The 22802-nt window shown below is 58.4% G+C and overlaps 1 protein-coding gene across 4 annotated transcripts; it reads left to right on the forward strand.

The window, feature by feature from the left end:
* Positions 1–221: 221 nt before the first annotated feature.
* Positions 222–20014, forward strand: NFE2 (nuclear factor, erythroid 2). 4 transcript variants are annotated; one of them, XM_030554396.1, is made up of 4 exons: positions 222–617; positions 11675–11756; positions 12970–13173; positions 17793–20014. In XM_030554396.1, the coding sequence occupies exons 2-4, from the start codon at positions 11706–11708 to the stop codon at positions 18900–18902; spliced, it is 1365 nt and encodes a 454-aa protein (XP_030410256.1). In that variant the 5' UTR covers positions 222–617; positions 11675–11705; the 3' UTR covers positions 18903–20014. The 4 variants fall into 4 exon arrangements, with proteins under 4 accessions (XP_030410256.1, XP_030410259.1, XP_030410257.1 ...); XM_030554397.1 differs by lacking the exon at positions 222–617 and adding an exon at positions 12752–12875 and having other exon boundaries at positions 11688–11756; XM_030554399.1 differs by lacking the exon at positions 11675–11756 and having other exon boundaries at positions 348–617.
* The last annotated feature ends 2788 nt before the right edge of the window (positions 20015–22802 follow it).

Genomic DNA, 22802 nt, shown 5'->3' on the forward strand with positions numbered 1-22802 from the left:
CGGCACTGTGTGTGTGTGTGTGTGTGTAACTCTGTGTGTGCAGGGGAGGGGGCTCTGTGCACACACGTGTGGCTGTGTTTGTGCATATGCACAAGCATGTGTGTGTGGCTGTGTGTGCGTGGCGCTGTGTCCCAAAGTCTTTGCGTGTCTGGGCGTTGTTGGGGGTTGTGTCATGTTGTGGTGTGTGTCCTTGTTATCACTGTGTGCCTTGGAGCGAGGGCTCCTGTTTCCCTGCAGCGCAGCCCCCGGAGGCGGGAGGGGGGCATCCCCTAGGGACACTGCTCTCTGTGGCTTCCCCTCCACACCTCGTGGGGGGGGGTGTAGCGGGAGGCCGTTAGACGGCGGGGCAGGGCTGGCCCCGCTTATGTAATAACAGGCAACCCCAGGGAGAGGCGCAGAGCCTCACCGAGGAGAACACGGACGAGAGCCCTGCCCTCCGTGAGCCCCCCAGGGCTGCCCAGGATGGAGGTGCCCTGAGAAGGCCCCCCCCCGGCTTGCAGTACGGACCACGCTCGGCTGCCCCAGCACCTCGGGGTCCTCCGGGAAGGAGCCACCGTGAGGGAGACGGGGAAAAGAGTGAGACCCCCCCACGCCCCCCGGCTGGGGATCCCAGGCAGGTAGGAGCCAGCAGCCCAGCCACGGCCTCTCAAAGGAGACTTTGTTCAGGTCCTCGCTGCTCCGGCAGGTGCTGGGAACCCGAGATCCCAGCTGGGGGTGGGAGATTTTCCCAAGGCAGATGGGTCACCACTTGGGGGGCGGAGAGTGAGCCCCGTCCTGCCTGCATGGAACTGCTCGCTGGGGTGGTTCATTCAGGGCACCCCCCAACGTGCCAGGATTGGGGCCCCAGACTCTGGAACAAGGCAGGGTGCAATCCCAGCACCAAGCCCCAGATTCCAATGCTGCCCCCCAAGACACAAATCCCCAGCCCTGTTTAGCCCCTCAACCGGGGTCCAACCCCCTGACCAGGATCTCTGTCCCCCATAACCCACCCCGCACCCTCCAGATCGCCATTTCTATCCGGCCGCTCGAGCTGTGGGGAGGGTCCAACCCAGATCCCAGGCTGAAACCTGCTGCTCGGCCCCGTCTCTGTGAGCTGGCTGGGGACACATGGCTCTGGGGACCCAGGAGTCTGGGGGCAGGCGTGGGGAGGCTGTGGGGCCCACGAGGAAGCTGGGGGTATGAAGTCCTGGGCATGTGGGGCGGGGATGCTGCAGCCCCTGGGGGTTCTGATCAGATGGGCGCCAGCCTGCTGGGTTTGGGGGTCTGCCCTCAGTGGCCTGTGGGGAAGTCGCTGCCCTGCGGGGTCCTGCAGAGACTTGCCAGGGCTTCTGCGGGGGTAGGGTTTGTGTCTGAGAGGGCAGGAGAGAGAAGGCAGGTCGGGGGGGGGGAGGCTCAGCCTGGGGGCCGCCTTCTCCCGTCTGCGCCCTTGTGTCACTGGAGGTGAATAAAACACAGCCTCCCCCCCGCACCCTGTATCACCTCCTGGGGCACCACACCATACACACATCCTACACACATGCACCGTGCACACCCACCCCTACATACAGAGTGCACACACACACGGACACATTGTATGCACACACACGCACACCCCTACACATAGAATGCACACAGACACACTGTATACACACACACACACATCCTAGAGTGCACACACACACACACACACCCTACACATACCCACTGCACACACACACCCCTACACACAGGGTGCACACATACTCACACACACGCCTACACACAGAGTGCACACAGACAAACTGTATACACACACACACATCCTACACACACAGAGTGCACACATACACACCCTACACATACCCACTGCACACACACAACCCTACACACAGAGTGCACACACACATGGACACACTGTATGCACACACACACACACTCCTACACAGAGTGCACATGCACACAGACACACTGTATACACACACACACACACAAACACACACCCTACGCATGCCCACTGCACACACGCACCCCAACACCTAGTGTACATTTATACTCTATGCACACACATGTACACAATGCATACACCCATACACACAGAGTGTGCGCGCGTGCATGTTCACACACACACACACACGTGGAGCCAATGCAGAGGTCAGCAAATTCTCCCAGCAAATTCTCCCAGTGTTTGCTATTGAGGTCAGCATGGCAGTGTTTGATGGTGTGCGGGAGAGAGTGTGAACCAGCAGAACTCCCTGCCACATGATATCACAGAGACAAAGAGAAACAGGCTTGGCACCTGCGGCTGCAATAACTGGTAGTAAATAGAGAGGCTGGGGCTGTGGGGCTGAGTTGATCCAGCCCCCAGGCGCTGCTGGGCTGTGAAGCAGAACCAGGCCTGGGCTCCAGGGACAGGTCTGTGGTTGGCTGGACACACTGGGAGTCTCACAGGGGGACCAGGTCCTGGACTTGATGGCCCATTGGCCTTGCCCTCCCCTGGGGCCGTTTCTGTTGCCCCAGGGACCCTGCTCCCAGCCTCTTCCTGGAGAGGGGCCTGGCTGGTCTCAGGACCTGTGACCAGCCAGTTAGTGCTCACCACTGCCCTCTCCTGGATGGCTGCAGACTCTGCTTCACCGAGTGTCATGACCCCCTCACAGCCAACAGCGATTTCCCTTCAGCTCAAGTGCCAGGGGCTGCGCACTCAGAGCAGCAGGGGCTGGATTCTATCCCTGAAGGGTCCCAGAGGGTTTCCAAGACTGCTGACACAGGGAACTCTTCCCCCACTGCCCAAAAGCCGCCACTTCTGGGGTGCAGCGCAGCTCACAGCTGTTTAGCATGAACTGGAAACTAGGCAGAGCTCAGGGAGGTTGGGCTCTGTTTGATTTTCAGACTGGGGTGTTGCCAGAACCCCAAACTCCCAGGTAGATGGGGGGCTGGCTTGGTGGAGGCACTCAGGATATGGCAGTGCCAGGGATGCCTGAGAGCTGGGTGCGAAGGCTGTTGGAGGTACCAGGGAAATCTAGCAGTGCAGGTGCAGGTGATGTCAGACAGTCCATCAGCAGCTCTGTGGCACTGGCTTACTGAATGTGGCCAGGCCCTGGCTGGGTACCCATGTACCTTACCGGGGGCCAGCCCAGCCTGCCCTTGGAGGGGCGGGGGCTAGGCCTTGCGCTGAGGGGCAGTAAAGGGGTTCCTGTAGCTCTCTCTCTTTCTGAGGATCTGAGCCTTGTGGCAACTTTGTCCTCAGACTGGTAATAACAAGAAACAGCAAAGAAAATATCCCCCTGCAGGGTCTCAGCTCACTCCTGTCTCCAAGGGCGTGTCACCTCAGAGCAGGCGTCCCGTCTCTCTCAGCCTCAGTAGAGCAAACGTGGGGCATAAAGGATGAGCTGTGTGTCATATGCTCTATACTGCTAAAAGCTAGTGGGGATTCTCCTTCAGCTCTGGGGGCAGAGGCCTGCATTCCTGGGGGATCCAAGCCCTCTCCCTGACCTGTCTCTGGCTCGTGGCTTGGGGTGCTGATTTGGCACACAGGATTGGAAGAGCTGTGCCTGCTTCCACCCCCTCTGAGCCAAACTCGGCACTTAGCTAGGCCGGTGTGAAGCTGACTAGCCCCACTCAGGTGCATGGCATGATCCTGGATTTACCTCAGCATCACCAAGAAGCAGTTGCCTCTGCAGATCCCAAGGCTGCATTCCCAACCTGAACCCACGCAGGCTCCCATCCCCAGCCAGCTGCTCCAGCCAGGGACAAGCGAGCCAGATTCTAGCCAGGCTTCTGCATCATCTCCATCGTTGACTGCAGTGAAACAGCCCAGCTGGGGGCAGGGGGTCTGGATTGAACCCCTTTGCTGGGGGCAGAGATGGGGCTGGATGCACCCTCTCGGGCTGCGCTGCCAGAACCAGGGTGGGAATCTGGGGCTGGCTCCATCCCCCATACACACTGACCATGATCCCCATCGGGTCCCTCCCTCCAGAGCCCCTGGGCTGTCCCCTGGACTGGCCCCAGGACTCCAAGACGGTGGAGTGACACTGAAGGCCAATCCCTCAGGGGAAGGGCCATTGGCTCAGAGCAGCGCTTGGCCTTGCCTGGGTTGGAAAAGGGGCCCTGAGACGAGCCTCTCTGGGAATCACGGGAGTTGCACCTTAGACCCCCCAGAACCTCCTGGAGACTCCCTGGGAGCAGTACAGGGGCTATGACACAGAGTAGTGTGGTGTGGATTCCATCCACTAGAGGGCAGTGGCGCTCACACACTGACGCATGTGCACACAACACCCACGTACCCAAGTATAAGGCATGCCCACTCAGTGTGGTGCTCTGGTCCCTTCTTGTGGTGCCTAGTGCAGCCTTGCCTAAGAGCTGATGTTTTAGGGACGATGATCTGGTTGCAGGTTCGATCCCTGCTGCTATTAACCCACGCAGGGCATGAGCGTTCCACACGCTTGGTACAAGCTACATGTCAGGCTAAGCAGCAGAACAAGCAATGGTCCTGGCGGAACCCCCTGCCCCGACAGAGCCCAGTCACAAGTCTCTGCCTGTCTCTCCGCTTTGCCTGTCTAGTCTGCTCCAGCCCTAAGCACCTACCCGGCTCTGGGGTCAAGCCCCAGGCAGCCCCATCTCAGCACTGACGCCAGCCTGACCTGAACATCTCTGGGAGCTTGAAAAACCCACCGAGCCCACTGCTGTGCATGCTGGTTTGTTATTGTAGGGTCTTCCCACAACAGGTACAGGAGCTGGGTAGAATCATGTAGCAAAGCCGCGGGCACTGGGAACTCCATGCCTAGCTGGATGAGACACAGAACTCAGATCCTCCTGGTGTCAAAGCCACCTGCACCAAGGGAGAATCCCCCTCAGCAGTGCAGGGCCTCTGACACACAGTTGAGCAGTCCTTATCCTGCCTAGCAGAGGGCAGTGGTGCACACATGCTCGCCAGCTCCTGCTAATGCTAAGGTTGCAGGATGCCAGCTGGGAGGTGCAGGGGTCTGGAGGGAAAGTATCCCCATCCTGCGCCACTGGGTGACACCTGGAGTGGATGTGGGTCCCACCTGGTGGGGGAGTATCTGAGACCCAGCAGCTGGAAGGCAGGGCAGGGTGGGGCACAGGGGAGAGAGCAGGCAGGGGTCAGCACTGCTGGTGGGTAAAGTGGGATCTCAGCTGTCAGAGCCGTCGTAGGGTCTGGCACAGACTGCCAGCTCCCAGGGCCATAGTAACAGTCCTGGCAGGCTCTTCTCTGCTGATCTCAAAGTGCTTCACCGAGGAAGTCTGCGCTGTGAACCCTATTGTACAGATGGGGAAACTGAGGCAGCGAGCAGCACAGCTTGCCTAAGGTCTCCCAGCAGGCCAGAGCCAGGGACAGACCCCAGGTCTCTCGAGTCCCAGTCCAGTGCACTCCCCGTGACACCACCCTGCCTCCAATGCTACAAGGGCAGTGAGCAGTGTTTGCGAGTGGCTGTACTGGGGGGTGCTGGAGTGTTTGCACCAAGGGTCCTCCCAGCGCAGTGCATGGTGCTGATCGTATGGCAAGGCTGCCTGGGCCAAGGGTGCAGGGTAGGGCCACCCTGATGAGCCGAGAGGGCTGGGCAGTGGCCAGGGCTGGTGGGGAGGCCTCTCTTAAGGAGGATGTCCCAGAGAGAGGCCCTGCAACCCCCCAACCCTGTCCCATGCCCTGGGCCCAGGAGCAAGGGAGGGGGACGTGCCCAGCTGGAGCCAGGCGCAGTGTTAACCAAGAGAGGCTGGGCATCAGTTTTGCCTTGTGCAACATCCCGCTGGGGCCTTGGGAAATCGTAGGGGGCCTGTGTCGAAACACGGGCGGGAAGCCAGGGGCCCCAGAAGGTGATAACGGCCCACAGGCTGTGGTGGGGGAGGGGGCCAATCAGTGCCTTAACCCTCTGATCCCTGCAATAAACGTGCCCTGCTCTCTACAGGGCCCTAGCATCAGGTGGCAAAATTGCTCTGACAATGGGCTCACCGAGGGAATCAGGAGCAGAGCTGGGGCTAGAACCCAGGAGTCCTGGCTCTCTGCCCCATAGCTCTAACCCACCAGACCCCACTCCCCTGCCAGAGCCAAAGGAGATAACCCAGGAGTCCTGGCTCTCTGCCCCATAGCTCTAACCCATCAGACCCCACTCCCCTGCCAGAGCCAATGGAGAGAACCCAGGGATCCTGGCTCTCTGCCCCATAGCTCTAACCCACCAGACCCCACTCCCCTGCCAGAGCCAAAAGAGAGAACCCAGGAGTCCTGTCTCTCTGCCCCATAGCTCTAATCCACCAGACCCCACTCCCCTGCCAGAGTCAAGGGAGAGAACCCAGGAGTCCTGTCTCTCTGGCCCATAGCTCTAACCCACCAGACCTCACTCCCTGCCAGAGTCAAGGGAGAGAACCCAGGAGTCCTGTCTCCTCCCAGCCCCATAGCTCTAACCCACCAGACCCCACTCCCTGCCAGAGCCAAAGGAGAGAACCCAGGAGTCCTGTCTCTCTGCCCCATAGCTCTAACCCACCAGACCCCACTCCCTGCCAGAGCCAAAGGAGAGAACCCAGGAGTCCTGTCTCTCTGCCCCATAGCTCTAACCCACCAGACCCCACTCCCCTGCCAGAACCAAAGGAGAGAACCCAGGAGTCCTGTCTCTCTGCCCCATAGCTTTAACCCACCAGACCCCATTCCCTGCCAGAGCCAAAGGAGAGAACCCAGGAGTCCTGTCTCTCTGCCCCATAGCTCTAACCCACCAGACCCCACTCCCCTACCAGAACCAAAGGAGAGAACCCAGGAGTCCTGTCTCTCTGCCCCATAGCTTTAACCCACCAGACCCCATTCCCTGCCAGAGCCAAAGGAGAGAACCCAGGAGTCCTGTCTCCTCCCAGCCCCATAGCTCTAACCCACCAGACCCCACTCCCCTGCCAGGGCCAAAGGAGAGAACCCAGGAGTCCTGGTTTCCATTCCCTTGGGCTCTAACCTTTAGACCACATGGAGAATGTGGCTCGGAACAGGAGGGGTCTGACATTTAGGCCTGGCCCAATCCCCACACTGGCACTGAAGGGGGGAATTGGGTTTGGGATCTGACGCCGGTGGCGGGAGAGTAAATCTCATGTTGCTTCAGCGCAAATCTGCCCCCAGCTGGCATCGGGTTCAGCCCTGTGGGGAGCTGCCCCTGATCCGGGGGCTCTGATCCACATGGAGGGGAGACAAACGGACGGGATGAGAGCGACGCACAGAGTCCTGGATCCAGGCACCACCTGGGCTGCTCAACAGAAAGTCCCGAGCACCCCTCCCCGCCCCACCCCCACAGCCTCTACCCTGGCTCATCCCCACACTCTCCCGGCCCGTTAACCCCATCCACAATGGCTTCGGTGGAAACAAAGCACTGGTGGCACGAGGCTGCCGAGCTAAGCCCGCCTCCCCCAGCCTGGCGCGCCGGTCCTGGTGGGATGCTGCTGCGGCCGGCTGCTCATCCCGCTTGCTGGAAAGCACCTGAAAGCAGAAGTGAGCACAATGCGCGGTCTGGCTGGGCGTTCCTGCGGCTGGGGAGTGTTTATGGTCCCGGGGACTGAGAGATGAGACAGCTTGGGGCATCCACGGGGCATCCTCAGGAGACAGCCCAGGGCACTCTGCCAACCTGCCCCCACAGGGAGCTGCCAGGTGCTCCCCAGCCCCTCCAGGGCCCAGCCTGGTGCACCCTCAATGCCCAAAGGCAGCAGGTTTAGCGCAAGGAACACAAGGGCTGTGCCAGGCTCAGGGCCCAGCTCAAGGATTTGGGAGTGGGGACAGGCTCCCCAAGGCCAGTTCTGATTGGTCACTTAAGTCACATGTGTGTGTATGGTATGGGGGGGATTTTTCAGCGAAAAACCACCAACCCCCATATTTCTGGGATCAAAGGGTTGTTTCCTCTTTCGACATTCCGTTGTTTTTTATAGAGATATTTTTGGAAAATTACGAAATGTTCATAATAGCTTTGAAGGGGCCGTTGGGAGCATCTCGTCCGCCGTCCCGCGTAGCACCAGTCAGAAAACTTCCCTGACCAATTCCTCCCTGAACCAGAGCAGGCCTTGGACGAAAACAGCCTTGCAAAGTTGCCAGGAATGGAGACAAAAGCAAAGGGGGGGGGAAACAAACCAAGAAACCTAGCAGATTTAGAAATTTTTTTTTGAGTTAAAAAAGGCTGAATTGGTCTCTTTGAAAATCATAGAATATCAGGGTTGGAAGGGACCTCAGGAGATCACCTAGTGCAATCCCCTGCTCAAAGTAGGACCAATCCCCAGGCAGATTTTTGCCCCAGATTCCTAAGTGGCCCCCTCAAGGGCTGAACTCACAATCCTGGGGTTTAGCAGGCCAATGCTCAAACTGCTGAGCTATCCCTCCCCCCACATACAGTGGGACAGAGCTGATTCAGTGAAGGCCCAAACTGAGGTTACTGAGGCCAGGTCTTGGGGGTGGATTTTTCAGCCCCCTGAGTCCCATAGCTGTTGACCAACGTTTTAAGTGTTGACCAGGCCTGTGACTGGAAGCTACGTCCCAGCCCAGAGGTGGCTGCATTGGACTGTAAGCTCTTTGGCACAGGGACCATCTGTCTGTTGTGTTTATAGAGCGCCTGGCACGTGGGGGGCCTGGTCCATGAGTGAGGCTCCAAGATGCTACTGTAATACACCTAATAAATACCTATAGACAGTAGGAGCCGCTGGAACGTCCCACCCCGGAGGCTGGATTCCTCCCAGTTCAAACTGGAACTGAGCCATGAGTCTGTAACAGGGAGGGGACTTAGTCCTGGGAGCAGCTTCCCAGGGGACTGGTGGATTCTCCAACACGTGGAGGCTTTTGGTTGAGGATGGACGCACGTCCAAATGATCCAGGTCCCTCAGTTACCAGGCTGAATGCAGGGATCTGAATGGACCTTTCTGGTTTTATCGCCAAGAAATCTATTTCCTTTCCGAACTGCCTCACTAGCTTCCCAGGGGGGCCTGTGGGCCCCGCCCTGCCCCCATGACAGTCCCGTTGCCAGAGACTGTCAGCCTTTTAGGGATGACTGTGGGGGCAGGTGTCTGTGATCCAGGGACTAGCCTGAGACCTGGCAAACTCGTTTCGCCGGCATGTGGAAACAGCTGCAAGGTGGTAGCTGCTGGCACTGGCTGCTGGATTTGGATGGGTGGCCATGTGGGGAAGGCGCTGTGTCCCGTTATCCAACAGCTGCTTCTGTGGTACAGCAATGGGTGTGGCCCAGTTGATACCAATCAGCTGTAGAAGTCTCTGATCTGCCTGGTCAGTTACACGGAACCCACCTGCATGGCCCTTGGCAGTGCCCATCTCTGCCCCAGTGTCACTGGATGTTTTTGGAGTGAGGGTGCTGAGCTGCACCCCTTTTATCCCTGCCCGCACCTCTCACCACCTCCTAGAGCTGGGGCTGGGAGCAGGGCTATGGCTCTAGGAGGGGGGATGTGGACTGGAGTAAGGCAGCGGAGGCTGGGGACACAGATAGAGGTGGGTGTGGAGCCGTAGGTGTGGGTCCGTCAGCCAGGACCTCGCGTGCGGGGCTGGCGGCTGGGACTCTGGGGCCGGCAGCGGAGCCCCCAGGGTCAGCGGCCGAGTGGGACCCAGCGGTTGAGCAGGACCTGGGGCCAGCAGCCAACACCCTGGACAGCCTGGACTGGCAGCCAGGACCCTGGGCAGCAGGGGCGCAGGGCTGGCAGCTGGGATGCCGAGTGTAAAACCTGGGGATGCTGCAGCAACCCCTGAACCCTACTTCCCATGCCTATGTTCTGCCCCTCATCCTGATCTGACCATACCCAGCGTCTCCCTGGCCCCAGAGCTTGTCATTGGTTAGAGTCACCCCTCGCGTCTGCGTGGCACTGGCAGGTGCTGTCTGGGGATCCCACAGCCAGGCCCTGCAGAACAGCATCCAGGAAATAGGGTCTGGGGGGCCACATGATCCCAGCTGGGTTGTCGATGGGGTGATGCTGCAATGTGGAACTGGGGGCGGGTGAGAGAGGACTGCACCGGCAGAGGGGGGCTTTTTGCCTGGATTCTGGTGGGGTTCCTGGAGGTGAAGTACTGAAGATTTCAGACACTCCCCTGGTTGGCGATGATGGCGGGTGGCCTGAGCAGGCTGTGCCTTTGTTTTCCACCCTTGCTTTGGCTCGGATCCCCCGCATCTGGCCCGTCATCTCCGTGGTTTATTGCCCCAATCGTGGTTCCATAGGGATTCTCTCTCCCACACATCTTTACTGTGAATTGCCCTTCAGGTTTCCCCGGTGCACGGAGGGGGGAGGCGGGTGCTTTCGAGTCTGGCTTCGTGGACGCAAATTACAGCTTCAGGCCCAGCTGAACCCCCTGGGGAGCCGGGCTGGACTTTCCAAGGAGCTGCCGCCCAGCGCGCCCTTGGCAGGGCCATCTCTTCTGAGAATCCGGCTCTGCCTGGGTGCCCCCCTTGGAAGGCTGCCTTGGCCAGGAGTGGGCTTAGAGGCGGGTATGGGGCAGGGGAGCGTCGATCTGCCAGAGTCTGTCCCTGTAAGCCCCACAGAACCTGCTGAGCCATGCGGAGGGGACCTGGGATCTGTCCCTTTGGGTCCCAGGGAGCTGGCCTGGCCATGGGGGGGTGGAGGGAGCTGGTTCTCTCCCTTTGGGCCCCAGAAAACCAGCCCAGCCATGGGGGGAGCCGAGATCTGTCCATTTGTGCCCCACAGAGCCATCCTGGCCATGTCATTCGTTCATTCCTGGGGTGGCACAAGCCCACTGGGATTCAGTTCCACTGGGGGATTAAAGACTCTGTCCTCGCCCCCCCCATACAGGGAGCCTGAGTATCACTGGCGGGGGCCTCGTGGGGGTCATTGCTTGGCAGAGCTGAATGGAGCGGCAGGGACGTTCCCCTGGGAGGGCACTGCCAGCAGGGAGGGGGTAACGTGGGCACCGGGTGGGGCTGGCGAGTGACGGGGCCGGTTCTGCTTCTCTTCCCGGCAGCCCGGGGGCTCCCCTGCCACAAGGAGCCTCTTGTGAAATCGCTGGAGGAAGGCGGCCCTGCCCGCACACTCAGTCGCTGGCACTGGGGAGGGCTGCGGGCCCAGGGAGCGGGGCAGGGGCTCAGCAGGGGGCGCTCTCCCCTGGCAGTCAGCTCTGGCCCTATTGCCCCAGGGTGGCACTAGGGGGCGCTGTGCTGCAGGAGGGTGCAAGGTAAATCCAAGGCCTGGCCATGCATGGTCATTAGCGTGGCGCAGTCTCTCAGGGCGGAAGCGTGAGTCACAGAACCTTGGCCAATCTGAGTGGGGTCACTAGGGCCCCCTCCATGATCCACCATCGGCTCCTATTGCAAAACAGGATTATTCTGTGCATATCTGCAGCACCTAGAGACCTGACCGAGATCAGGGCCCTGCTGCGCCAGGTGACGCACAGACAGAGTGAGAAACGGACCCTGCCCCAAAGAGCTCCCAGGCTCAATAGAGACAAGGAGGGGAAACTGAGGCACTGAGCAGAGACGCAGCCATGGAACAGAACCCCGGCGTCCTGTGTTCTAGTGCAGTGGATTACCCACTAGATCACACTGCCTCCCTTATGCTTTGGGCAGTTTCATGGGTGTGTCTCGCCCTGGACAGAGACTGAGGATGGTCAGGGCTGGGAGTGGGTGGGTAGAGCACAGTGGGTTCAGGGAACTGGCTGGGCATGAGCCTGACAGCTGCTGGCCGGGGGCATGTCTTGGCCATGCAGCTGCGGGTGATAAGGGCTCTTATCTGTGTGTTGCAGGAGCAGAGCAGGCCTCCTCCCAGCTTCATGAATGTCTGATTTTGCCAGCTGCGGGCTGCAAATTCATAGAACCGGCTCAGAGGTAAGGGGAGCGACCAGGGAGGGGAGGCTTATCGGGGCACCAGACGGGGTGGCCACTCCCAGGGTCGCCGTGGGAAACATCCCACCGGGCGGCAGAAGGAAACATGGTGCTCGGGAATGGCCCAGTACTGCAGCCCCCCCCACCGCGCCCAACCCCCCAGATGTGACAGGGGTGGGAGACTGTGGAGGGAGCTCAGGAAGGGGTGGAGCGGGACGAGGGGGAGGAGAAGTCGCCCCAGGCAGAGGGGGAAGAGAAATGAGGAGGCATGAAGCCGGGGTAGGGTAAGAGAGCAGCAGCAGGGTGAGTGGGGATGTGGGGGCTGGTGGGCATGGCCCTAACTGGGTTGGGTTGGGAAGAGGACTAAGGTTGCCAGAGCTCAGTGGGAATCAGGAACTGGAGTCTTTCCTATAAATGCCACCCCTACCTCCCATCTCTGCCAGGAAGGGGGTGTCCCTCAGCCCACTTCTGTGAGAGGAGTTAGAGCCAGAACTCCTCAGGCCACCCAGCTCCAGACGGTGACCCCTGACCCAACCCCTCAGACTCAGGAGAGTTGGGATCTGGAGCCAGTCTCCAGAGTGGGGGCCCAAGGGGAGCCTGGCCCCTCCATACGCTTGGCCCAGCAGGCCCGAGGGAGATGCTCAGAGCAGAGCGATCCTGGGCATCCCCACTTCCCCTGCCACACCCAGGCCATGCTGGACAGAATGAGCCTCAGGCCTCTAGGGAACTTGGGAGCGGCAAAGAGCTCCTCAGTCTTCCCCATTTCAGAGAGAACTCTCCAGTTCCCAATCAGAGAGAGAAATAGCTCAGACCACCAATCAGCAGATAGGAAGGCTGGTGTGTGTGAGGGAAGATCCTATCTCTACCAATCAGCAGGCAGAAAGGCTGGGGTGAATCCTGTCTCCACCAATCCCCAGGCAGGAAGGCTGGAATGGATCCTGTCTGTACCAATTAGCAGGCAGGAGGGATGGAAGGATCCTTTTTCTACCAATCAGCAGGTGAGGACGTTTGGGGTGGCTCCAGTCCCTATCAATCAGAAGGCAGGAAGGTTGGGATGGATCCTGTCTCCACCAATCCCCAAGCAGGAAGATTGGGGAGGATTCTGTCTCTACCAATCAGCAGGTGGGAAGGCTAGGGTGGATCCTGTCTCTACCAATCAGTAAGTGGGAAGGCTGGGCCCTTATCCAATCAAATTCTTTCTTTCCTTGTGCCACAGAATTTCCCTACCACGGCCGGTTTTGGGGTGGCCCTTCTGGAGCAGACGCTGGGCAGAGCCTGGGCCAGCAAGATGCCCCCTTGCCCTCCCCAGCAGGGCCGGACCCGGACATCACTCCTGCCCGCACCACCGCTGAGTGAGCCTGGCCAGCAGGGAGAGATGGAGCTGACCTGGCAGGAGATCATGTCCATCGCGGAGCTGCAGGTGAGCCCCGAATGGAGCCTCTGCTTCCCTCCCCCAGCCAGGCCGCCTTTGGATCCCAGGCTCCTTGGTTCAGCCGGTTGCTGCATCCAGCGCGGAGCCCCACAATCTCCTGGGTGCTGGAGAAGCTGGAGGGGCAGTTATTGTAGAAGAGGGAGGGGTTGACCCAGCTGCGCCAGAGCCCCAAGATGCTGTGTTGCCAGGCCCCTGTCCCCACTGGGCTACTGCCACCCACCTGGGTGTCTGTCTCCCAGGGGTTTGGTTGGCATCTCCCCTTGCAATGGGGCCTTGTTCTCAGGCGGCTGCCTGCTGTGGGCTCACACAAGTGACACGAGTTTGGCCAGGTTCAGAGCCTAGACCCCAGCGGGCGATTTGCTCCCAGCACCTAGAGAGGGGAAGTTCTGATCTGGGTCGAAAGTCACATGGGTTCCCTTGAGCCTGCCACAGGGAGGGGACTCACGGCTCAGCCCCCACCCCATCTTGGCATGGACACTGCCAGCTCGAGAAGGGGAGTGCACTGGCTGGCTCTTGGCCTGGCCTTGATAAGCCCAGGTTGGACCAGTGGGGGGTCCTTGCGATGGGCTGTCTGCCCCAGCCAATCTGGCCCTGGCTGGAAACACAGAGCTCACCCCAGACCTGATGTTTAGGTCTAATTTCTCCCATCTGCTCCCCCATCCTTTGGCCTCAGCCCAATTCCCAGTGGTGCTAACCGGCCCCCAGTGCCAACCAAATCCCCGTCCCCCTAGTGGGGATCCCTGAGTGAGGGAGCAATACTGCCCCCTAGTGGCTGAGCCCACCAAGAGGATAAGGGAGCTGCTAGCTGTGCAGGCCAAGGGAGCGCTCCTCCTGTTGGTGAGTTCTAGCCCCACGTCCCTGGGATTCTTTGCAGCCCCCTGGATCTATCCCACCAGGGACAGGTGACCTGGTCAGTGTAAGGAGGCAGCCAGGGCTCTGGGGACACACAGCCGCCTGCCCAGCACCCTGTCCTCCCGAGGCCCCGCAAAGCTGCAGGTATTAATTACACACAGCCGCCTCTTTAATCTTCCCAGTGGGATGGAGCTGATCACCTCCCCCTGCGCCAACACTGCCCCATTCACTGCAGGGCCCTTGCTGTGGTGTTCGGCTGGTGGGAGCAGGGCGGGGGGAGGCCGGCCACACAATGGGGCATCTGTCTGACGAGATGAATCGGCTCCATTGTTCTGGTAGGGACGATATCGTGCTGTCCATCTCTGTAGGGCAGGCACCTGCTGCAGGGCTGGGCGCCTTCCCAGCATGCTTTGGGCCTGCAACCCCCTCCCTGAGGGGCAGGGTGATCCCAGCATGCTCCATTCCCCCTCCAACCCCAGGAATGACACAGTCACAGCATGCTCTGGGCCCCCCATCCCACCCCAAGCGGTAGGGTGTTCCCAGCATGCTCTGGGTCTCCCTCATCCTACTCCAAGGGGCAGGGTGTTCCCAGCATGCTCTGGGTCCCCCCATCCTACTCCAAGGGGCAGGGTGTTCCCAGCATGCTCTGGGCCCCACATCTCATCCCCAGGGGCAAGGTGTTCCCAGCATGCTCCATTCCACCCCAAGGAATAACATATTCCCAGCATGCTCTGGGCCTCCCATTCTACCTCCAAGGGGTGGTGAGTTCCCAGCATTCTGCATTACCCACCCCCACAGCCTTAGGTCTTCCTGACCCCTTTCTAGGGCTGGCGGTGCTGCAGAGTGTGGGTAGCGGGGCAGGCAATGCTGGTGCCCTGAGCAGCCTGGCGCGGGTGACTGTAAATGCTCAGGAAGATTAGAGAGGCTACAAAAGCAGAAAGTGCAATAACAATGGGGAGTTTCAATTGTCCTCTCACTGAGTGGGCACATGTCCCGCTAGGGCAAGATGCAGAGATAAAATTCCTAGAGACCACTAGCTTCCACCGCTGCTCCGTGGAGCAGCTAGTCCTGGGAGCCAGTCACGAGGGGAGAGGTGGGTCTTGATTTAGTCCTAAGTGGCACCCAGGAGCTGGTCCGAATACTCCTGACCTGCTTGAGAATAGCAACTGTTGTGTAATCCTTGTAGGGAGGTAACACAAGAAAACCCACCATGGTGACATTTCACTTTAAAAAGGGGAACGATGCGCCAAGGGGGGACCCCTGTTAGCTGGCCATTAAAAGGGTGAAATGCCTGCAGGCAGCATGGGGACTGTTTAAAATCAGCAGAGTAAAGGCTCAGACTGAAGTCAGGAGAGACAATAAGAGGACCAGAAGACCACCACAGGTAGGCTGACCAGATAGGGGGTAATAGGAGCCTATATAAGAAAAAGCCCCAACTATCGGGACTGACCCTATACAATCGAGACATCTGGTCACCCTACCACCAGGGCTAAGCAGCACATTACGAGGCAAAAAGTCTGGAAGTCAGGTCCCAGTTAGGGTAATAAGAAGCCGCCCAAACTCTGGCAGATGAAGCATAAAACTAAAATACGACCAGTCAAGAAAGAATTTGAGAAGCTTCTTGCTAAGGACGCGGAAACCAACAGTAAGAATGTTTTTAAATACATCCGAAGCCAGAAGCCTGCCAGCCAGACAAGGGGCCCACTGGGCGGTCGAGGTGCTAAGGGAGCACTCAAGGAGGACAAGGCCATTGAGGGGAAGCTCAGTGAATCCTTTGCCCTGGTCTTCGCTGCAGAGGGTGTGAGGGAGATTCCCACGCCTGAGCTGTTCTTTTTCAGTGACCGATCTGAGGAGCTGTCGCAGATTGAGGTGTCAGTAGAGGGGTTTTTGGAAGGAATTGATAAATTAAGCTGTAATAAGCAGGGGTGAAAGTAATATTAAACTCTTACCCATACGGGGGCCCAGAATGGGTGGGGCCTCAGCAGAAGGGGCAGGGCTGGGGTCAGTCTTCCCCACCCAGCCCATCCGCGCTTCCTGGCCTGCACCACCCGCAGATCTGATGGTGATTTAAAAGGGCCTAGGGCTAAATTGCCGGCCCTGGGGCATCTTCCCCTTTTGTCCCCAACTTGGTGGCAGAGCTGCCAACTGGGGGTGGGGGAGGGGGAAGAGGCAGCGATGTTAACCCTTTAACATCGGCTGCGTACGGGCTTCTTACTGGTACGCCGTACCGGCTAACTTTCACCCCTGGTAATAAGTCACCAGGACCAGATGCGATTCACCCAAGAGTGCTGAAGGAACTCAGATATGACGCTGCAGAATTACTAACTGTGGTATGTAACCTATCACTGAGCTAAGCCTCTGACCCAGCTGACTGGAGGGTAGTTAATGTAACCCTAATTTTAAAAAGGGCTCCAAAAGTGATCCTGCCAATTACAGGCTGGCGAGCCTAACTTCAGTGCGGGGCAACTTGGTAGAAACTAAGTGAAGAACACACAGATAAACAAGATTTGCTGGGGAAGAATCAACATGGCTTTCGTGAAGGGAAATCATGCCTCACCAATCTATTAGAATTCTTTGCGGGGGTCAATAAACATGTGGACAAGGGGGATTCAGGGACATCGTAAACTTGGCCCTTCAGAAAGCCTTTGACAAGGGCCCTCACCAAAGCCAGGTAAGCAGTCAGGGGACAAGAGGGACGGTGCTCTCATGGGTCAGTAAATGCTTAAAAGACAGGAAACAAAGAGTAGGAATAAACAGTCCATTTTCACAGTGAGGAGAGGTAAATAGTGGGGACTCCCAGGGATCTGTACTGGGACCTCTACTGTTCAACATATTCGTAAACGATCTGGAAAAGGGGGTAAACTGTGAAGTGGCAAAGTTTGCAGAAGATACAAAATCACCCCTGTTAAACCCAAAGCTGATTGTGAAGTTACAAAGGGATCTCAGAACTCGGTGATGGGGCAACAAAATGGCAGCTGAAATTCAGTGTGGTAGATAAATGTAATGCTCACCAGAAAACATAACCCCAACTACACATATGTGATGATGGTTCTAAATTAGCTGTGACCCCTCAAGAAAGTGAGCTTGGCCTCACCATGGAAAACCTCAGCTCAGTGTGCAGGATGAGGATGTAAAGATCCATTAGGCAAGGGATCGATAAAAAGACAGAAAATATCATAACGCCATTATAGAAATCCCTGGTATGCCCAGGACTTGAATAAGGGGTGCAGCTCTGGTTGCCCTGTCATAAAAAGGATACAGCGGGACTGGAAAAGGTTCAGAGAAGGGCAACAAAGATGAGTGGCGGAGGGGGGGAGAGCTGGGGGAAGCATGAGTTGGGGGAGGGGAGGTGGTTGGAGGAGAGTGGGTTGGGGGGAGCGGAGGGAGCCTGGGTGAGAGAAGGGACAGGAGTTTGCAGAAGGAGGTTGGGGGAACATGAGTCAAGGGAGGGGAGGGGACATTGGTCCAGTCTGGACCCTATGTTGCTTTTGCACCAGCATTTTGGGCCTAGGGCGTGGTGGGGAGCGTGACCGTGGTGCTATGGGGGGAGTTGGGAGTAAGGACTCCTGGGTTCTATTCCTGACTCTGCCACTTGACCCTGAGCAAGCCGCGTACCCTCCCTGTGCCTTGGTTTCCCTACCCTGTCCTATGGGGACAACACCCAAGCCCCCTCAGGTGTGGGAGGCCTGGCCCAGCGATGCCTCGTGGGAAGCTCCTAGCAGCCACTAACCAGCCTGCATCTCTCAACCCCACAGGGCCTGGATGTGCCGAATGAGACCCCCTATGACCCGGCAATCTACACCCTCATGCAGCAAATGGTGCCCACTGTCAACTACGGGCACTGCCCAGCGCTGGGGGATGGCCCAGTGCCCAGCTGCAGCCAGCCTGCCCCAGTGTATGACCGCCACTATCTGGATGTCATGGCAGCTCCATGCCCCCGGCTGATGGGCCCCGTGCCCCCTATAGACCCCCCTTATGGCTACACTGGGATGCTGATCTCCTCCAGCCTTGACCCAGGGCCGGAAACCACCGCCCTGAGCCAGATCGGCACTAATAAGACTCCGTCTCTGTCCGGGCTGCTAAGCGAGGCCCAGCGAGAGGCCGGCGGGCGGGCTGAGGGGGGCCGGGCTGAGGGCTATGGCCCCCCACCACCCTGCAATGTCCAGGAGGACTTGGAGTCAGATTCGGGCCTGTCGCTCAACTACAGCGACGCTGACTCCATGGAGACAGAGGGGCTGGAGCCCAGCAGGCTGCGGCCCGACTACGCGGAGATGTACCCCGTGGACTATGGCCCACACTACCCCTTGCTGCCCACCTTGCAGGAGGTGCCCCCCTTCGCCATGCAGCCCCCGGAGCCATTCAAGCCCCAGCCGGAGAAGGGCCGGGTGCCCCCGCGGGCCGAGCTGGCCTGCAGCCGGGATGAACGCCGCGCCCTGGCCATGAAGATCCCCTTCCCTACCGAGAAGATCGTCAACCTGCCGGTGGACGACTTCAACGAGCTGGTGTCCAAGTACCAGCTGACGGAGCCGCAGCTGGTGCTGATCCGGGACATCCGGCGCCGCGGGAAGAACAAGGTGGCGGCCCAGAACTGCCGCAAGCGCAAGCTGGAGAACATCGTGCAGCTGGAGCAGGAGCTGGAGCAGCTGGGGCGGGAGCGGCAGCAGCTGCTGCGGGACCGCTGCGAGGTGGACAAGACCCTGGGCCTGATGAAGCAGAAGCTGGGCCAGCTGTACCGTGAGGTCTTCCTCATGCTGCGGGACGACGCGGGGAACCCCTACTCGCCCGACGAGTTCTCCCTGCAGCTCACCGCCGACGGTGGCATCTTTCTGGTGCCACACAGCAAGAAGCTGGACAGCGGGGACTGAGTGGGGCGGCCCCAGGGCCCCACAGCTAGGCCCTGCCTGGGTGTGGGCTGTGGGGGGGTCTGTGTTCTTTCCCAGCAACCAAACCTGCTTGTGGGGGGCCCCTTGGCGCGTTACACACCTGGAGGCATCATAAGGGCCTGGAGGGCCTTACATACCCAAACCCTGGAGGTGTCATAGGGAACAGAGGGGCCTGTCCAGAGCATCACACACCCAAGCGAACCCTGGAGGTGTCATATGGGGATGGGGGGACCCTGTAGTGCGTTACGCACCAGGGTCCCAGACGTGTCACTCTTTGTTTCTGTGATGATTACCCCAGCCCCCTTCACTCCCCTGTGGAGACCAGATCCCGACCCTGCTGAGTCCCTTGTCCCCTACTCCCCGAGCTCTATTCCCAGGGGGTGTTTGGGGTGACGATGCCAACCGCGGGGAAGAACAGCACTTCTCAGACCCACTCGCCCCACGGAAATGACTTGGCCTGGAGAGAAGGAGAAGGGTTCTGCCCCATGTGCCCCACAGAGCCGAGAGAACCGGAGTCACTTCCTTCCTGAGCATCCATAAGTCTGTTTGTCAGACGCCCCTTTGCAAAGTCACGGAGCGCAACAGGAGCCCTATGTCCCTGAGGGCAGGGCTGGGGAGAAGGCAGCTGGGGGTCCCTGAGGGCAGGGCTGGGGGGGGGGGGGCAGGTCTTTGCAGGGTCGAGAGGGACAGGGAAGGACGGGGTCCTTGAGGGCAAGGGGCTGTGCAGGGCCATGGGGGAGTGAACAGGAGGGTGTCTCTGAGGGTACGGTGGTGATGCCGGGCAGGGAGAGGCCGGCCTTGGGGCCCATGGCTCATGGCACTGAGCCCGTGTGGCTGGGTACAGGGCCAATCCACCCTCATGGTGGGTCACGAGAGCAGGTGCTGAACACAGCAGCTGACATCTTGTGGCCGAGGCCGGCTGGCCAGGGGACCCCAGAGCTCAGAGGGTTGAATATGGGGAGCCGTGGCCCCAACTACTGTGTTGCAAGGTGCCCCCGGCGGCGTTTCCCCCACTTGGACTGTTGTAAATAGAGACCTGGCCGGTGGCTGCCAACTGTCCAGCAATAAACAGCGCCCGGAGGGACCCGCTGGGAGCCCGCGTTTCCATGCCTGTCACTGGTGGGGGTCACTCACCGACGCCTGGGGAGGGAGGAGGAGGCGGATGGTGGGAACAGGCTGCAGACTGTGTGAGATGGGAGGGCATGCATGTGTGTGAACAGTGCAGGGTGCGTGGGTTTGGGTGTGCAGGCAGTGAAGGGGTCGTGTGTATGTGGTGGGAGGCCCCAGCTGTGTAACACAGCCAGCGCCTGCATTGGTGGGGAGTCTGTGTACAGCCCAGGGCTTGGGCGAGGGACGCTCCCCAGCGCTGTAGCTTCATGGGCGCAGGTTGCTCCTCCTGGGTCATGGCTCTGCACAGCCTGCTTGCCCTCGCCACAGCACGCCAGGCCTCAGTGAGCCGGCAGCAGTGCCAAGCAGAGCCGCTCTGCGCTGCATGGGTATGTTTTTATGGTATATGCATTATGTATACATTGTGCGGGGGGGGTGCATACTGTGATGTTTTTTGCACACAGTGTATGGTGTGTAGTGTGGTGTTTGTGCAGTGTGGGTGTGAGGGGTGTGTGGGAGTGTGGGTGTCATCTGTGGTGTTGTGTGAGTATGGAGTGGTGGGGGTGCATTATGTGGTGTGGGTGTAATGCGTTTCAGCTGTCCACATGGCTGCTGCAGATGAACCAGTTCCAGCTCTCTGCATGGTACCGTAATTGGGAGAATTGGGACAATACCCCTCCCCATATTCGCAGTGGAGCACCCAGCCCAGCGCAGGGGCGAGAAGAGACAGGACATCAGAGTGCGGGATCTCTATAGTGCAAGCAGGGCACATGGGCTTCTCCATCTCCACAACAGTGTGGACTGATAGCCACAGCGCAGCCAGCTTTTCACCCTGCCCCCTCCTATCAGAACTGAACCCACTTACAAAGCTTTTATCCCCACCCCCGTTTGAATATCGAATCACAGGATCAGAAGGGAGCTCGAGAGGTCTAGTCCAATCCCCTGCACTCGTGGCAGGACTAGTATTATCTAGATCACCCCTGACAGGTGTTTGTCCAACCTGCTCTTAAAAATCTCCAGTGATGGAGATTCCACCACCTCCCTAGGCAATTTATTCTAGTGCTTCCCCACCCTGACAGTTAGGAAGGATGGTCAGATTGGAAGGTCATCTTCAGGTGGGTTCCACAGCAATGTTCTGAGTCTAGTGTTATTTAACATATTTATTAATGACCTGGATAGAAGAACAGAGCCTGCTGCTCAAACCTGCAGGTGACAACACATGCGGGTGGGGGGTTTACAAACACTTAGGAGGATAGAGCTAAAATTCAAAGGGATCTGACACATTGGAGAATTGGGCTAAAAATGAAATTCAGTCAAGAGAAACGTAAGATGCTGCACTTCGAGAAGAAAAACCCAATGCATATGTACGGAATGGGGGATAACCGGCTTGGCAGCAGCACTGTTGAAAAGGATCTGGGAGTTGTGGTGGATCACAACTTCAACATGAGTGAGGAATGCGACTGCTGTTGCAAAAAAAGCAAATGCAGTTTGGTATGCATTAACGGGCATAGCATGCAAGTCATGGGAGGTGACGATACCACACTACTCGGCGCTGGTGAGGCCTCAGCTGGAGTACGGTGTCCAATTCTGGTCACCAATGTACAGACAGGATGTGGAGAAACTGGAAAGGACCCAGAGGCCAGCAACAAAGATGAAAAAAGGGATAGAATGCCAGTCAGATGAGCAAAGGCTGAAGGAACTGTTTAGTTTGCAAAGAGGAGATTAAGCGGAAGGGGGACAGGATAGCGGTCATCAAATATTTGAAAGACTGCCGTTAAAAAGATGGAGAAATTTTTCTCTCTCTTGCCCCTGAAGGCAGGACAACAGGCAATGAGCTCAAAGTACAGCACAGCAGATTTAGATTGTGAGCAGTAGGACAATGGAACAGATGCCCCGGGAAGTCCTGGTATCTCCTTCACAGGTTTTTGAAGAGGCTGGACAGCCATCTGTCCTGGCTGGTTTACACACAAGTCCTAAACCTTGGCAGGGGGTTAGACTAGATGTCCCTTGCGGTGCCTCTTATGGGCTGGGGGCTGTGCAGCACAGAACTCGGAGGTGATTGCCAAGCAAGGGCTGTTTCAAGCCCAGTAGAGCCTGTGGGCTGAGGCCCATGCTGTTTCCGATCTTGCACTTAGAGTATCCGGCGCTCCCTTCCCACCGAGGGAGTGTTACACACTCACACTCCAGTCACAGACCCAGCTGACGCACCCCAGGAAGTGGTGCAACAGCTTGCTCCACGGCCAGGCCAGGACTGCAGGCTGGGGGCTGAGCCCTGTGCAGCCGCTTCCCCTGCCACTCATGATGCAGTTGATTCAAATGCCAATTGTTCATTCGTTGAGATGAAGACCGCAGGGCTGTGCATCGACCCAAACCCAGCTGCGATGCAGGCCTTGTCAGTGCAGCTGAATAGAGCAGATTCCTCTGTTGGCATCATAGGGCGAGAGATTAGGGAAAGGACATTTACTGCAGCCCTTGCTGAAAGAGGTGCGCTAAGCATGGCTTTGTGGGGTCTTCACCTTACAGAGCCAGCACAGGCTGCTGCTCAGCCTAGCACCCAACATCGTTAGTCAGTAACATGAGATAATCAAAGATTTTCAGAAGCTTGTCCCTTAGGGCATGTCTACATTGCCTGCAGGATCAACGGGTAGCGATCGATCCAGCGGGGGTCAATTTATCGTGTCTAGTCTAGATGCGATAAATCGACCACCGAGCACTCTCCCATCAATTCACCACAGGGAAGACACCGTGGTAAGTAGACCCAAGTACGTCAACTTC

Source organism: Gopherus evgoodei, chromosome 3, assembly GCF_007399415.2.
Source record: "Gopherus evgoodei ecotype Sinaloan lineage chromosome 3, rGopEvg1_v1.p, whole genome shotgun sequence".
Classification (NCBI taxonomy): Eukaryota; Metazoa; Chordata; order Testudines; family Testudinidae; genus Gopherus; species Gopherus evgoodei.

Excerpts from the sequence above, each read along its gene's own strand:
- NFE2 (XM_030554396.1), top strand. The coding sequence starts at position 11,706 with ATGTCTGATTTTGCCAGCTGCGGGCTGCAAATTCATAGAACCGGCTCA. Across the intron at positions 11,757-12,969 it reads TTCATAGAACCGGCTCAGAG|AATTTCCCTACCACGGCCGG; the intron begins GTAAGGGGAGCG and ends CTTGTGCCACAG. Across the intron at positions 13,174-17,792 it reads TGTCCATCGCGGAGCTGCAG|GGCCTGGATGTGCCGAATGA; the intron begins GTGAGCCCCGAA and ends TCAACCCCACAG.